The following is a 16,669-nucleotide window of genomic DNA, read 5'->3' on the forward strand; positions in this document are numbered from 1 at the left end:
ACAGCTCTTCTGGCAGCGCCAGCCCACTGCTCCTCACTGATTTCATCCACAGACTACAACGCTGCCTCACTCAGTGGTGCTCGAAGGTTACAGAGATGATCACTGATGCGTATCTGCTGTTAACAAACTCCACATCACAGAACCAACAGCAGCTGTAGACCACAGCTGAGCTGCTGACAGCATCCTGCGCTAATTTAATCTTTTCCCAGAAAATCTGACATTCATATTTCCCAGTGCCGGCTGGAAGACAGCCCATAGATGGCAGCATGTTATTCCCTGATTCACAGATTCTAAAGCCAGAATGGACCATTATGATCATCTAGTCTGATGTTCTGCATCACGTGGCCCATAGATTTTACCTAGTGAGTCTTTAATCAAGCCTCAAAGAACTCCAGTGCTAACTGCAGCATAGGCAATTTCAGCCTGTAGACCTTTATCTGTTCAGATTTTTAGCTCCGTACAGCCAGAGAAGCCAATGAACCCGCATTAAACATTTCAGTGACTAAGGACCAGAATCCTACTTCCACATAAGTCAATGAGAAGTTTTTGCCACTGATTTCTGAAAGACTAATATTAGGCCAGGAAGCAGTGCACAGTGAATGTGCATACATCCGCTACGCCCACAAACAAACCTAAACGTGAGTCAGCATATTCACTGGCAATTTGACTGTCTCGGAATCAGTCTTCAGCCCAGAACACTGTACAGTCGTATTTCAGAGGTAGCGTTAGTACCACACTGTACCTTTTTTAAACAACAACCTTTCTGGAGAACCAACAAACAAATAATAATTTGAAGTAAAATCCCAATCTAACATGGTCAAAACCCAGGCATGGAATCTGATATAAAATGCAAAAGGGATGTGTGTCAGTGTCTTAGTTTCAACACCTTTTCTATCCTGGAACAGAGCCAGTCCTCGAATCTCTGCCTGAAACTTTTTTCCATTAGAATCAGGGGAAGAGTTTTGTTACTGTTAAAAATCAGAGCATGTCCCTCAATTGAATTTTCATGGCTTGGGTTGATTCTCTGTACTTTCGTATAGTAACTGCTCCAGGCAATCTTATTATTCTTCTGATTATTGAGCAGTCTTTGCTCTGATGAGATTAAAAGAAAATGGGAATATATTAATATTCTTAAACCCTGCAAAAGATGGGATTTCCAGCTCAAACTGATTCCTAGTACTGTCAGTTTAAAATGTGGCCACGGACCCCGAATGACTCTCCCACAACGTATCTGCTCCCAGTCCAGCACCAGACTGGACTACTGCATTGCAGATACAACCAAAGCTGTGCAGGTGATTGATTTTTTGTTCAGTGCCAAACCTGGAAAAAAACGTTCATTTTAGGTCAAGGAAAGGTTTCATTGGACCTGAAACAAAACAGTCTGGCAGGCCCAAATCTGCATTTTTCAGCAAAAATAGTTTCAGCTGAAAAATTTCACCCAGCCCTAGATACAACTACAGTAAGGATCAGGTGGAAAACTCAGCTAGTGAAGAATGTAGATTCCTACGTGATTTGTGGTGCTTCCCACATGGAACACATTACAACTGTGCTCCACAGAAAACTCTGATCTGCAGTTCTATGTGTGGGTTTTAATCTATAAAGCCCTTTAATGATTTGGGTTATGTGTTTCTTAGAGACCGGACTCTCTCCTGTTAAACCATGGCAGTTGAGATTAGCTGGGACACTCAGTCTCACAGTTCCTAGATTGGTTAGGATCTGGGGGTAGGACATTCAGTGTGAAGAGTCCTTGACTCTGGAACTCGCTTCCCCACATCGGTCTGGGGAATTTGTTGACCTCTCTATTTATGTCGACTTTTAGTGGGGGGGGTGAATGGGAAGGTAGGGCAGAGCTTGTGTTTGTAGGGGGGTGAGAAGCATTTAATGTTTTGTTAGTGTTGTTTCATCAGATTTATTTTGTGATGTGCTCTTCATTGATTTTCCATGGGCCTAAAGTCTTGGGATAGGAATAGTACAAAAATCAAACAAGCCAATATCTGCTTATTTTAATTACAAAAAGACAGATTTTGTTCCTGTACCTTGTAGCAAGATAGGAACAAATACAGATCAGGGTAGTGAGACAGACTCCATTTTGCCATCATCCACAAAACTGTTAGCTACATTCTGACACATTCCTGGTGAGGCGAGAAGCAGAAAGAACTCAGCTAGCTTGTAAGGCCGCAGGATGAGTCTGTGGTGGCAGCACCTGAGATAGGTGAAGGGAGGAATCACTTCTGCGACCCTGTTAACATTCTGAAGCTGAAATTGTTGAGAATGAAACATTACTCTGAAATGACATGGCTGGTTCCAGGAACATAACCCCATATTGTCAGGTGGTTACAGAAAATAAAATGTCCCTTCAGTCTTTAAGACTCCCAATTTCTCTTCAGAACTCACCATCATATGGACATCCAGTTCTTCACAATCATCTTTATATGCCAGTGTTTCTGGTTCAATGCCTTTGAAAGAGGCTGCTGCCTTGGTCAGTGCAGTTTAGAAGAGGGCAGGTTTGGGACTTCTATTTTAATGAGAACAACGTGGGACAGCTGTCGGGGGATGGGACGTCATCCCTTTCTCTTTGCCTAGCTTTTGAAAGATCCATTTGAATTACTGCTTCGCCCTTCCCCTGGAATATAGGTCATTTGGAGCTTTTTAGCAGATGAACATTTCGCTTTCATTCTGGAATTCTTTCATGTGTGGAAGAGACACTAAAGGAGACTTATAAAGTGCTGGCATGGCAGAGCATGGTACCAGGTGACAGGGAATGGGATATGAATAATAAACATTGAATTTTTACCCAGCATTAAACCTTTTTCTTAATAGCTGCTACATAAATAAATAAATAAGAAAAATGATGTTTACAATATTCTATAAAATAAGGTAGTCTGGATTTATTCTGCACTATATTCATGTTCTATTGCCCAAGTAACACTTTGTGATATATTAACACACGTCAGTTCCTACTAACAATCACAAGGAGTTCTTACTCTTCACTGTTTACTTGGTATCATTTAAAATACTTACGGGAGGAACTGGTAGACTAACGTGCGACCCCCTAGATCGACAGAGGTTGGGAAGGCTGTGGACACAGCGCAAACAACTCCAATGAGGAAAGCACCCCTCATTACATATGAAATGCCGGTAACGGGCTCTGGAAGAAGCAACCTCCAACCCCCCTCAGTTGGGGGGAGGATGGCCACAATTGACGTGTCAGGGTAGGAGGTAAGTAAAGAGGGGAGAATATGAGAGGGTCTCGGAAGATCCTATCCACACAAAATGGCCTTGCTATTATTAAACGTTATAATCGTGGGGTGGCAACCAGCATGGGGCTCCACTGAGATGGATGCCATACAAACGTAGTAAATTGCAGTCCCTGCCCAAAAGAGCTTACAGTCTAAAGGACAAGCCTTAGCAGGTGGGTGAGACAAACAAGTGGACTGGGGTGGAGGTTCAGGAAGACAGGGTCCTAAAAGTTAACAGAATGCAGGCAGTTCTTAACCAATCAGAAACTGTAACCACAACTCATCACCTGCCTAGCTGTTAATCAGGTTGCAATTTCCTACATGTATCAAGTAACAGGCAAGTTCTGAGAAAGGAATTGAAGGACCGAAAGGACCAATTTTGACTGGGAGCTTTTTCCACTTGTAAGGGGCAGTGTGGGAAAATGTGTTTCTTGGGGAAGCAGATTATCAAGGTTGACATCACTGGCAAAGCTAGGGCAGGGATCAACTTTGCAATACAAAACAAGCCTTACACACAGGACCAAGTTTTCAGACACTGGCACTTACGTTACACCTGTAAAAACTGTGCATACAAAAGGAGAGCTTTCATGGGAGCAACTCTGCCACCACTATTTGAAAATGTGGCTAGTACACTCCAACCCCATGAACAGGAAAATGTGCAAAGCAGGTTGAATGTTAATTCGGGGCTACATTACACTGGCAAACAGAGAAGAACAATATGTGTTAATGAGAACAAGTGCTGCTCACTTAATTATCCATGAACCCCATGTAAGTTGCACCCTGGTAACTGAAAAGCTGCCTGGAAAATCTGCACCAGTGCCATTAGGTTCTTGTCTACATTACAAAATTTTACCAGATGAACCAGGATGTGAAGAATTGAGTTGCTGACACAGTGCTAACTGGTCAGAGCAGGCCAGGCAAATCACATCCAGTATCATCTTAACTAACTAATCTTGATTAAATCCTGTGGGGTTTTTTGACAGAGAATTTTTTTTGTCAGCAAAAATGTATTTCTGTTTTCCAACCAGTTTTATTATTAACACACAATAAACTTAATTCACAATAAGTGATCAGTTTGAGAAACCCTGCCCTTTAAACATTTATAGTGACTTTATCTGTACTTTCCTGCTATGAAGTCAACACAACTGAAGCTGTTGGGATAATACAGATGATGCACTTAATTAATGTAACTAACATGGTATGATCATGGCAAACAGAGGCAATGTGGGTTAAGACAACTGGAAACAAATACAATGGCTAACCTGCTCCAAAAACAAACAGAGACCCTATATTCTACAACCTAAATGCTTAAAGGATTTGAAATTCTCAACATTGAGCATTGTTACAGTAGTTATATTACACTGGCACCCACAGACACCAGCTGGAATCAGGGCCCATTGCACTAGATGCTGTGCAAACCCATAGGAACACATGGTCCCTGTCCCATGATTGTGTTTAAAGGTTCACAAAATCCTCTGGGATTCCCCTATTTCTAGCCAGACCATGGTGTAATTAAATAGCTGCACTATTGATGGCTAATCTGTGGCTTTAAGCCACATATTTCTCTGCACGTGCCTCCCTTTGTAGGTTTGAGTCAGCCACTACATGAATTCTTTATGTTACCCTAATAAAAACTGCAACATGAAATCAATACAAATCAGATAGCCAAGGCACATACACAATAGCAACTAGCATTCTCCAAACTGGTGACTGAATTTAATGCCAGATCCTTCTGCGAGTCCTAATACCGAGTCGACGGTGACTTCTGTTAGCTGTTATTGTTAGGTGTGTTACTTTATAATGCACCTTTTATGTTCTTTGCATTGCCCAGTGTTAGGGGGGCTTATTCCTTCACCCACTTCCTTCCCTGGTCCTTCTCGCATGAACAAAGAGCAACAATACCCGAAGTCCAAAGGTGCAAACAATTCAATGTTTATTGGGGTGAACTTCCAGCAAGCATGATTCCAGTTTCCTTCCTTAGTATCCTCCTTCCCAGCTCTGACACCACAGAGCCTTACACCTGTGTCCCTGTTCCCATTCCTGCCCTTAGCAAAACATTATTCCAATTTCCTTACCCCCATTCCCTGTTCCCATTTCCCCCTTTAGCAAAACATGATTGCAATTTCTCCACTCCCATTCCCTGTTCCCATCTCTCCCACCCACACACCCACCCCCTCACTTCCTGATTGACTGCAGACTATATAGTAAAACTTGAGTTCGGCTTAGCTATACCTTAACCAATCATTTTCCTGAAATTTAACTAACCAATCCTAACATATTGTAACATGATTTTGTAACATGATTATGTAACCAATTATATCCCACCACCTTAATAGTTTACACCCAGCAAAATTAATTATACAGCAGACAGGAACAATCACAGAACCAGACAGAGATTATACAGACAGACAAACAATAGCAAAGTGGGAACTATAATGACAAAACAATACAAAAGTGAGGATTTCACATCCCAGTATTGATAAGTGAGTTCTTGCCAGACAGGATGCTATCAAACTAAGTTTCCTTTTACATTTTCTAGGCACTTCCCTTTCTCTGGAGGTGATAGGCACTATCAGGACACGACTGTATTCCTAACAGCCCAATAGCACCTTATTTCAATGTGACTAGTTTGGGAAGTGAGGAGGTGACCGGTCGCTTCCTAGCTTATGGCTGCCTCTGCTGCTTAGCCAAAGGCCTTAGCCTAAGAACAGGGCCTCAGACTGTGACAGTAGGAGAAGGCCCTTACACCAGCAGATAGTGATTTTGATTCTTTCTTTTATACCTCTAGAACTAGCCAAGTGATAAGAATACACCTCAATTCTTAAAGTACAGGCCTTTGCAGACAGGCCTGAATATCTATATCCTAACACCCAGTCCTTCTCCCTCTGAGCTAAACGGGGGAGCACCTGTATTGTCCACTCCCCTTTGTAAACTAGCATATACCACTTATACCCCCTCACTTTCCTGCAGCACTCATTACAACTGCACCAAGCCTCTTCTCAGGCTGCTTTCAATGCTGTTCTGTGGCTCATCCATCGAGGAAGGTAGGAAGGTGAAGGGCAGCCTGGTCTGTCTGGCTTTTCACCTTTGCAACAATCCCCACCTCCTCCAGTCCAGAATCTGAATAAACTTGAAGTCAACATTTCAGTCTAATAGCATGCATCTTTGTGTGTCTTTCTCGCTGTCATACATGCACACGCTTACAGACACACACACACACCCACACCCACACACACAAGCTGAAAGAAAGTGAGTTAGGTTAGCATTTCCTTTCAGAAGAAAAAATCTATTTTCATTTGACAAGGGAGAAAAGAAGCACCAGAAAGCAGCACTTACCTCCGTTCATAGCCTATGCACCACGGCTGTCCTCTACAGCCCTGTTTCCACACTTTGACCATCCGAGTGAAAGCTTGGACACATGGCTGCCTGTGCCCCACTATCACCAGCTCTTGCTCCGCACAAACGTTTGGCCTGTCGAACAGAGAGAAGCAGACATATTTATATCTCCCTCAACATCATGGAGTGAACCAGCACTGTGCTTTGACAGCCTGAGAATGAACAGGGTGTGAGTAAGCGATGCTTTTTCTGAGAAAGCGTCTCAGACGATATTCTGTACAATATTTATCTACTCATTTAATTTCTACGGGAGGAAATGGAAGAGACATAGCCTCTCAGCTAAGCAGGTCCGAAGCCCTTGGGGGCCTTATACTTCACCCAACACTTAAACTCCTTCTGGGAGCCCCAGGGAGCCAGTTCAAATCACGGAGCACTGGTTTAATATGCTTATGGTGAGACAGTCTACTTACCGAGCAGCGCACCACATTTGGCACTAGCTTCAGTACAAATAATATAATAAAATAACAACAGCACCTCCACTTCAAGAAAAGAACAGGAGGACTTGTGGCACCTTACAGACTAACCAATTTATTTGAGCTAAGCTTTCGTGAGCTACAGCTCACTTCATCGGATGCATCAAGAGTGTCTCACTGGAGGACCAAAGGCCTTCATGGATCAGTTAAGTCTCACCGCACCCCATCAGGTAAATATCAGCCTCCAACATGTTAAAAGTGGACAGACTGAGGCAGAGAGAAGGTAAATATCTGAACAAAGTTCACACAGTGAGTCAGTGGCAGAGACAGCAATAGGACTCCTGAGTTTAGACTCCCTGTACCATGCTCTAACACCTAGCCCCACAACTCTTCCCCACTTGATTATATGTTTAGATACCATAGTGGTCATCCTGCAAAAAAGCATAAAAGTCACATCTTTTTATACCATTTAACCTGTATTGAAATAACTTTTATTTCCATTATAACTTTTATCCAAGGATCTCAAAGAACTCTATAAACAATTGATTAAGTAAGCAAGGCAACACTCCTTTGAGATGAGATGAGATGAGAAAGAAAAGAAAGAAAGAAAATCGCTTCAACAGTCACTGGTATGCTGCCACCTCTGGCATGAATGCAGCTGATGTCTCAGAATGCACAAAGAAAAGGAGTACTTGTGGCACCTCAGAGACTAACCAATTTATTTGAGCATGAGCTCTTGTGAGCTACAGCTCACTTCATCGGATGCATGTAGCTCACGAAAGCTCATGCTCAAATAAACTGGTTAGTCTCTAAGGTGCCACAAATACTCCTTTTCTTTTTGCGAATACAGACTAACACGACTGTTACTCTGAAACCTGTCAGAATGCACAGCATCACTATACAGCTTAGAACAGGAAGTAATTGCATTGGGAAGCTCCCTGTAACAGAAAGTAAAAAATGCTGTCTCCAAATGAAAATGTATGGGGAATTTTAAGTGATCAGAGTATAATTACTTGAGTGGGAGTTTGAGCAAGAAACCAATGTCAGACACTGTAAGACAGTTTCCATCCTGCCATAATATATACTCAAAATAAGAAGAGAAAAAAATAAATCTGTTTAAATATAGCACATTAAAGGTCTTCTGATTATTGTCCAACCAGCATTAAGGCAGGCCAAGAAACCGCTTATGGTGTTTTAAATTGCCAGATTCATAAAGGTCAAGATAGTCACCAACAGTAATGGGTTCAGAAATGGAAACTATAACTGACAAATCTACTTCCAAGTACATTTCACAGTTTACAACCGAGGGGGAAGGTGCTTCATACTCTCAGAATTTTCAAACCAGGGGAATGAGTAAACTGGGTGCCGTTTTCTTTTATAGCATTTGGAACACGTAAAATTAATCAACAGCTTCAAAAACCGATGAAATCCGAGCAGACATATCAAGAACTCATGTGTAGTACAAACTTCATTGGCTTAGTGCTTTGCAACCAAATTATTAAAAGATGAAAATATTTTGGTTTCCCAAATGCTAATAAATAATAAGCTGTGTAATCTTTTTTCAAGTATCAGAGGCCCAGAGTTCAAAATTTCTAATAAATTCTATTTCTATTTGCTTTTGCCTCTCCACACAAAATAAAATATTAGTTTATTGTTAAGTTCATTTTATATTTTCCAAAATGCCCTCCCACTGAACAGAAGTGATTGGGGTTGATTCCTGGAAAGAAACAGGCATACGGGATTTGCCCTAGTAGACCAAACCTTTGCTTCAACAAGCAAAGAGTTTATATTCTGCTGTTCATTATAGCTACAATAGCATTGACTATCAAGCATGACTAACTTGAGGTGGATATGCAACTATTACCAAGCAGTAAAAAAAAAAAAGCATTTTCCCCCAGTACATAATAAAGTGGAGAACCTTTTGGAAGTCAGCCTTTGTTGCCACTGCTAACTTGATTATGGATGGTATGAAATATTTTGAAATCACAAGTTTTGGACAGTGAAGAGCTGAGAATGTGTTTGGGGATCCATAAATAAGCTACAACTGCATTACTGTATTACAGCCACGATAGGGCTGGTACAGTGTGAGGTCTACATTTCAGAAAGAGGATTTTTGTTTTGTGTTGGTGATCTTAACATTCTCTTAGAAAATGTTAATTCTGTATTTGGCATTCCTGCTTCCCCGACTGATTAAACCTGAACGTATTTTAGGAATGAGTTACTTCATATCCTGTTTACAAAAATAGGTCTCTCTCCCCTCTTGTAGCACCTCCTCCTGGCCGGCTACAGGATTGTATTATAACCAATTTTCAAAGCAATGACTGTGAAGCCAGCAGAGTGGATTCCTAACCTAATTTTGACCATATATGGCACAATGAACATATATTTCAAAAGTCACAAATGACTGTGCACTGCAACATTTTTTAATGAACAATGAAAATACTTCAGGGATATCAGTACAAAAATTGTATGGTCTGGGGTCACAGGAGTAAACACTGAGTGACTTGTGGGTCTTAGGAGGAAAAAACACTGCCAAGTCCTGCTCTGGTTCACTCTCACCCTGCCTTGCCCTGCTTTCTACAATGGGAATTAAAGTAACGTATTATATCCTGTGCAGCTCCCACCTTTTAAAGTAAATACTAATGTCACCCAACTTCTGACTGATAGGAATTCTCTTAACGGGTCCCAACTGGTTCTTACCATTGAAAAGATTTGATTGTACACTAGTCTAGTTGTACACAAGCACTCTCTTTATTCTGACTATTTCTGGGTGGTGGTTTGGGCAGGTGTTGTTCTGTTTTGAAGTGGTTGTTTTGTTTTGTTCCTGTTTCAATCAGGTTTCCTCCACAATTAGGAATACAAGAACGGTGATATGGAATCAGAGCACTGGTACACCTAGTCCAGTCTCTTACAGGGCTCAGCACCAAATTCTTCAGAGGTAAAGGTCCAAAACTTCCATAATGGACAACAATGCAATGCCTACGGCGGAAATCGCTTTCTAACTCCAGCGGGAATGAATGGTTTATATCCGCTATTATTTTTATTCTCTCTGTAACTGTGTATATTCATATTATCCATATAAACGTCTATGTTGTTTTTAGCTCCTGCTAAGCTCTTCGCTTCAGAAACATCTTGTGGCAGTAGGTTCCACATGCCAACTATGCATTTTGTAGAACATCTGTTTTCACTTTCCTCCATTTTAAATGTTACTTTTGTGTGTTTTAAGCTGATGTCCCCTTGCTCTCTTATCGTAAGAACGAGTATAGACCTTTATCATGCCCCCTTTTTCATTAAAAGAATCTGAAGCAACAGTAGGTTTACCTATAGGCAAAGCTAGTCATTGCCCTGACCCTTTTCCTGAATTAGAGTAACAGTAAGTTACTCTACCATGAAAGATGCATTTTTCAGTGGTTCTCAACTCTATGACTAAGGGTCCGTGAAAGGTTGTTGTTACCATACAACAGTGGTTTACAACCTGTGGTCAGCAGTGGGGTCCGCAGACTATGACTAAGATTTCCAAAGGGGTTAGCACTTCCATTTGAAATTTTGTAGAGGTCTACAACTGAAAAAAAAACTGCATTAGATCACTAGGGCTATCTGCTTCGCAAGGGCAGGCTTCAGTTCCCCCAAAAGAGGATCCATTCATATTATAAACTGACTGGATATCTGATTTTGGCCAAAAAGCGTATCAGGGTTTGCAAGAGAAGAGACATACAGGTCAGTTTGCCTCTTCTCTGAGGCCCGCTAAAGTTACATATTAAAGCACTAATAGTAATTGTCTTTTTCACAGGAACTGCATTTAGGAAAAAAAAAGGAAGTTTGAATTTTTTCATCTATTTTTTCAGACAAGGCTCTACAAGCCTTTTCAGCAGGAGTGAGCTGGAGCCAGTTTGAGTCGGTTCGCGCAACCAGTTGTTAAATTTTGAAGCAGTTTTAGAGCCGGTTGTTAACCCACTTCCCTGCAGGGGGCGCTGAGGCTTTGATGGGCTCCGGCCGGGAAGTGATGTAATTCCTCCTCCGGCCGCTGGGGGCGCTGCGCTGCGGGAGCCACGTGGGCTGCTGCCTGGCCCTGGGCACGAGCCCTGGTGCTGCTGCTACTCCCCTGGCCCTGGGGCTCCCGCTGCTGCCGGGTGGGTCCCCGGCTGCTCAGCTGGGCCGGGGCTGCCTCCTGCCGCTCGGGCTGCTCCGAGCCGCTCTCCCCGTGAGCACCCCGCACCCCCTGCCTCCAGCAAGCCCTGCCCCACGTCCACTGGTGCCCTGCAGTTCCCAGGGCAGTAACCCTGCACACTTGCTTCAATGAGGGGGGCAGGGAGCAGCTGGGACCCACACATGTGCACACCCTAGGGTGACCAGACAGCAAGTGTGAAAAATCAGGACAGGGTGTGGGGGGTAATAGGAGCCTATATAAGAAAAAGACCCCAAAATCGGGACTGTCCCTATAAAATTGGGACATCTGGTCACCCTAGCACACCCCCAGGGAGTGGCAGGGACCCACACATGTGAAACGGAGCTCATTTCTAGTTCAGGCCCGTCTTTTTTAAAAATAACTTTAGGCAGGGTTAACACACACCCGTATTTTCCCGGACAGGTCAGGCTTTTTAGTTCTTAAATCACCGTCTGGGAGGAATTTTTAAAATTTAAAAATTCCTCCCAGGAAAATACAGACGTATGGTAACCCTGTTGATACAAAAAAATACACACTGGGGCACATCCCTTAAATCAGAACTTTTTACAGGGAACCAGTTGTTAAGATTTTAGCAGCTCATCACTGGAACAGCCCGAGCGGCAGGAGGCAGCCCCGGCCCAGCTGCGCAGCCGGGGACCCACCCGGCAGCAGCGGGAGCCCCAGGGCCAGGGGAGTAGCAGCAGCACCAGGGCTCGTGCCCAGGGCCAGGCAGCAGCCCACGTGGCTCCCGCAGCGCAGCGCCCCCAGCGGCCGGAGGAGGAATTACATCACTTCCCGGCCGGAGCCCATCAAAGCCTCAGCGCCCCCTGCAGGGAAGTGGGTTAACAACCGGCTCTAAAACTGCTTCAAAATTTAACAACCGGTTCGCGCGAACCGGGGTGAACCGGCTGCAGCTCACCACTGGGCACAACCCTTAAATCAGAACTTTTTATAGGGAACCGGTTGTTAAGATTTTGGCAGCTCATCACTGCTTTTCAGTAAATATGTGGTCTGACAGTGGTCTCTGCTTGGAGTGTGAAAAATATTTCAAAATCATAAAGCAAATAAACATGTGTTCTGAATAGTAATTATTCACATCTGTCTCCCTAGGCAGAAGCTTACCTTATAGCTGTTAACACTCTTCACATGCACAGTACCTCTAGGCAAGGTGAACCTCTATGAAAGATCCAACAACTACTTGTCCACTGATCCCCGACAGGTATATTTTTCTTTTAGGGACTTTTAAGAAAGAGCACCTTAAGAAAGAGCAAGAGTCAAAGAGGAGGCAATTTTCTTGTGGGCCTGGATTTCAAAATATATGGTAGGATCCATGTTCATCCACTCTCAATTATTCCAGAATATATGAGCTTTATTTACAGGTTAACAGATTATTTTTCTAACGGCCATCCTCCCAAACCCCACCTGAGATCCTCCTGCCTCTGACACGATCACCAGAAGTAATGAGTCTGCCACTAGACTTAAACATGGATTGTGTTGATGCTGCAAAAGACAGAATAGAGAGCTCGCTATCTCCTAAATGCACTGATGCCGACAGGGCTGAGAGGAGTACACACTTCCTTTAGTGAGTAAGGTGATCAATTCTGATTAAGTTAGAAAGCGGGTCTATTGAGTGAGTAGGTGCCATTTTTGCCTAACCGCTTTTCTGACTAACTGGGCTTCAATAAATATTAATCTGTTGTTTTAATTTTAGGAGGGGTAGCAAACATTAGTCTGTGAATTAATGAGATTTGGGAGCAATCTGTTGGGTTTTTTTCCACTTCTGGTGGTTATGGTTCCCCAAAAGAGCCTATGCATTTAAAACAAACCAACGTTCTATAGCAACAGACTAACTCAATAATTCAGACATGGAGAAGTATAGCAATTCCAGCTGGCATCTTACTGCTCCAAGACATTCAATTACAATACTGTTACAGAAAGCCTGAAAATGCCTTTTGGATTAATGACGTGTTCCCCCAATAGCTTTGCCTTAAAATTCTGGCCTGTTGTTCTCACATGTGGCCACTGAAGAGCTATTCAGTTAGCCAAGCCTCATATACATCAGTTCACCAGACCCCCGTCACAGATGGACGGAGGCCAGGGAAGCAGTTGTTATTTTGCTAGTATCTCCTTTTCCAAAAGACAACAAATCCATCCATATAATAACTATCAAAACTTGCATTTGCAGCTGATCGAAGGGCAATCTACAGAATGGTATTGCCCTGCGTGTCCTTTGCTATTTACTTACAAATGCCTCACCCCTTAGCTGTACGCACATCCAAAAAGGAAGAACTAAAAAGAACCACAAGAATGCGGTTGGCAGCAGCAATGTTTCTGGAATAATTTATTGCAGTGAAGGAGCGTTTTTGTGTGCACCAAACAGTGGTTTTATGTCTAAAGAGTATTGTAAGCAGTGCTCTATTGGGAATTATGTTGCTAAATTAAATTCAGCACTTCCCATTCCCTGGCATTTTCTTTTCTTGAATACACTGGCACACATCTCATTTCCAGTATCTGATCCAACAATCCCTAACAGGCATTGCTGGGGAGATAATATGAAATTCTTTACATAAGAAGAAAGATATCTTTGCAATAATTTTCCAAAACACATCCACTGAACAGGAGTGCCTCCATCCCCAATAACAGAGTTACTGATACAGGGAAAAGATGGTTTGGGTTTATTTCACTGCACAATACTAGTTTCATTTACAAAGAAAAGCAGAGAGATCCCCCTCCAACTTGTAAGGAAGTTTTCCCAGAGGATCCACACAGTTAATGCCAAACTAAAGCTGTAACATTTCATTAAAAAATACGGGGCTCAGTGCCTCTAGATTAAGAGCAGAAGAAAAAAAGGTGACTACAAAGAGGAATGTGATAAGAAAAGAGAAATAAAGAAGAGGGTATTATAAAAGCAGCAGTCATAGGAAAACAGTCTTCAGACTATATAATTACATTTCATACTCACACACTACCTACATCTCAATAAGAAAAAAAAAATCCAAGCATCTCCTACAGGCAAAGGGAAGCATCCATACTTTTCAAATCCCTGTTTGCCTTTGTTCTATGCACACTTGTGACCAGGGAAAACTAAAAAAGAAAAAGAACCTTTTTTTTTAAATTGCATATAGCAGTTTCTCCCTTAAATATTTGCGGACCTGACCCAGCCGGTGAGTCTCTTCACTCAGTACTTACATAAGGGGCTGCAGTTTGTTCCCATAGGTGAGCGGACACACTGGCAGGGTGAGAATGAATGATAGCACCAACAACACGTGTGACTCCATTGCTGCTGCTCCCTTCCCTTCCCAGGGTGGCTCTGGTGGGTGCCTAGAAAGTTTTACAGCCTTCTCAAGTGAGAGGCTGGCAAGCGTCTCTTCCTCAAAGAAAAATGTTCATGATTATCTCCTGACTTTGCCAATTTCGCCTTTGCTGACAAAGAACAATGCTATGGGAACACACACCGATTCTTGCTGGGGTCCGCTGGAAGAGCAGATTTATCACTCTTGGTCTTTTCCTCCTACAGGCAGTTTCCCCTGTATCTTCAGTCCAAGTGAAGTGAGGACAATGAGAGTGGTCACAGAGCTTTTCCAAAACCCAAACCTGGCTCCTTAGCTTCTCTTGTTAGTATTAAATTATGCTGAGGTGGCTTTTCCTGCTGACATTTACTTTCTGAGGAGATCCAAAGTACCGGTGGCTTACAAAATCTGGGTTCAGTCCAGCAGCGAAGTCCCATGTAGGTTTGATTGGTTTGGTGTCCTGATCCACTTCACAAGGCAATATATAACCCAACTCTGAGGACGGGAGCTCCCACAGAGAAGTCCACCTTCCTGAAGACACACACAATTCCCAGCCCCCTTTCAGCAATGGGCAGAAATTTCCATTAACCCTCACTGCACACCCTAAGTCATCCTCTCTCCATCAACCTCCACCTTTCTCCTGGCAGGAGACTCACTCTCTTACACACACTCGCTTTGAAAGCGGCAGCTCTTCTATCCCCTGCACTACAGACCAACAAAACTTTCTTCTTGCCTTTCCCAGGTCTGCCTTTCATTCACATGCTCTCTTGTTTCTTTCTTGCTGACAGTCAGAAATCCCTCCCACCAGCCATGCCCAACCGTGAGGAGAGGAAGGGGAGGGGGGGAACCCAGCAGAAGTGCAGCAAGAATAATTTCATTTTGCTGATCAAAAGGCAATTCTTTTGCCGGACCCACTGCCAACTCCCAAAGCTTTGCAATCCTTCCAGCCCCCAAAGACAGGTCTAAAAGAGTCACCGAGATCCAAGCTTTCCTGCACATCTAGAACAGATAAGGCAGCTCACAACTCTTCCAAGAGAAATTCTGATGGGGGTGTGTAAGGCTGACAGGGACAGGCAGGAAGAACACTTTGATGGCTGGAGGGTTAATAGGTATGCAAGTGCCTTGCTCACAAATCCTGTTATTTAGTGCATGGTTTGCTAAAGTGCATCTGGGGTGTGGGGCAAGATTAAAACTATAATTAAAATAATACATAAATCTGGATCCAAAGGGAAAAAATCATTCCAAAATAGCTGGGCAAAGTGGGGGAGAAAAGGGATTAGACTAATTCGTTATTTGCCCTCTCCTACTTAATTGTCCCTCCTGCAAAAGAAAACAAAATGAGCAGTGAGGTTTGATGGGGGTTAGATCTGCGTGGGAGAGGGAAGCTGTGTTTTATTGGGGGTTGACCTCTGCTGGCTCAGGGGTAAGGCTGTTATTTAATTTTTTGTCCTTGTAACTTGTGGCTGAGGTGCCTAGAGGCCCCGTTTTATTATTGTATAAATCCAAATAAACAAACACAGTGGCCTTCTGCTGTCCCTGTTCAGCATGCTTCTCACTACCTCACCTTCTCTTCTCCTCAAACATTGCTCTATGGCCAAGCGCTCTTTAGAACTTTTATTTTAGTTCATACTTGGCAAGCAGAAAACATACCCCACCTGCACTAGACATTTTGGTTTGGCCCAAATGTGAAATTTCACTCAAAGTCATAAGCGCATTTTATCTATTTAGTCTGGAATGGTTCTGAGAGCAGGACTCACTCAGGGAATGGAGTATTGAGACTGACTTCTAGTTCATTGATTCCCACCAAACACAGCGCACTAGGGACTAAATTGTGTTGCCATCCAATGACTGTGAACTAGCCAGTGTGAAATTAGTTGGTAGGTCTCAATCCAATTCCCAGTTGAACTAGTGTTACTCCCCACCCCATCAAAAAAAAAAAAAAAAAGAAAAAAGCATCACAAGTGGCATTAATTGTCCTGTTATTGTCAGTCTCAGCAGACGGACGTGCTGAGGATTAAATGAGCTAAAAAGACTGCGCTCCCTGCTTGCCCCTAGGGATGGTTCCGTCAGATGGGGCAGAGACACACTGGCTGGTACAAGAGGAGTGGGAAGAGCAGACAAGAAGTGTGAAAGCACTGCAGTAACAAACACCCAAGCGAGGAGCTG

General features: G+C 43.1%; 1 protein-coding gene across 10 annotated transcripts in view; it reads right to left on the bottom strand.

Annotated features, from left to right (window-relative positions):
- Nucleotides 1-16,669, bottom strand: part of MEGF6 (multiple EGF like domains 6) — a 255,960-nt gene that overhangs the window by 231,097 nt on the left and 8,194 nt on the right. For 4 of the 10 annotated variants that reach the window (XM_073316362.1, XM_073316365.1, XM_073316363.1 and 1 more), the window contains exon 3: nt 6,576-6,710. In XM_073316362.1, the coding sequence (XP_073172463.1) occupies nt 6,576-6,710 (135 nt within the window). Of the gene's footprint in view, nt 1-6,575; nt 6,711-12,335; nt 12,470-14,402; nt 15,398-16,669 lie in introns of those variants that run through there. The other 6 variants (XM_073316367.1, XM_073316360.1, XM_073316368.1 and 3 more) reach the window with 5 other exon arrangements.

The sequence above is a fragment of the Lepidochelys kempii genome, chromosome 18 (assembly GCF_965140265.1).
Source record: "Lepidochelys kempii isolate rLepKem1 chromosome 18, rLepKem1.hap2, whole genome shotgun sequence".
NCBI classification, from domain to species: Eukaryota; Metazoa; Chordata; order Testudines; family Cheloniidae; genus Lepidochelys; species Lepidochelys kempii.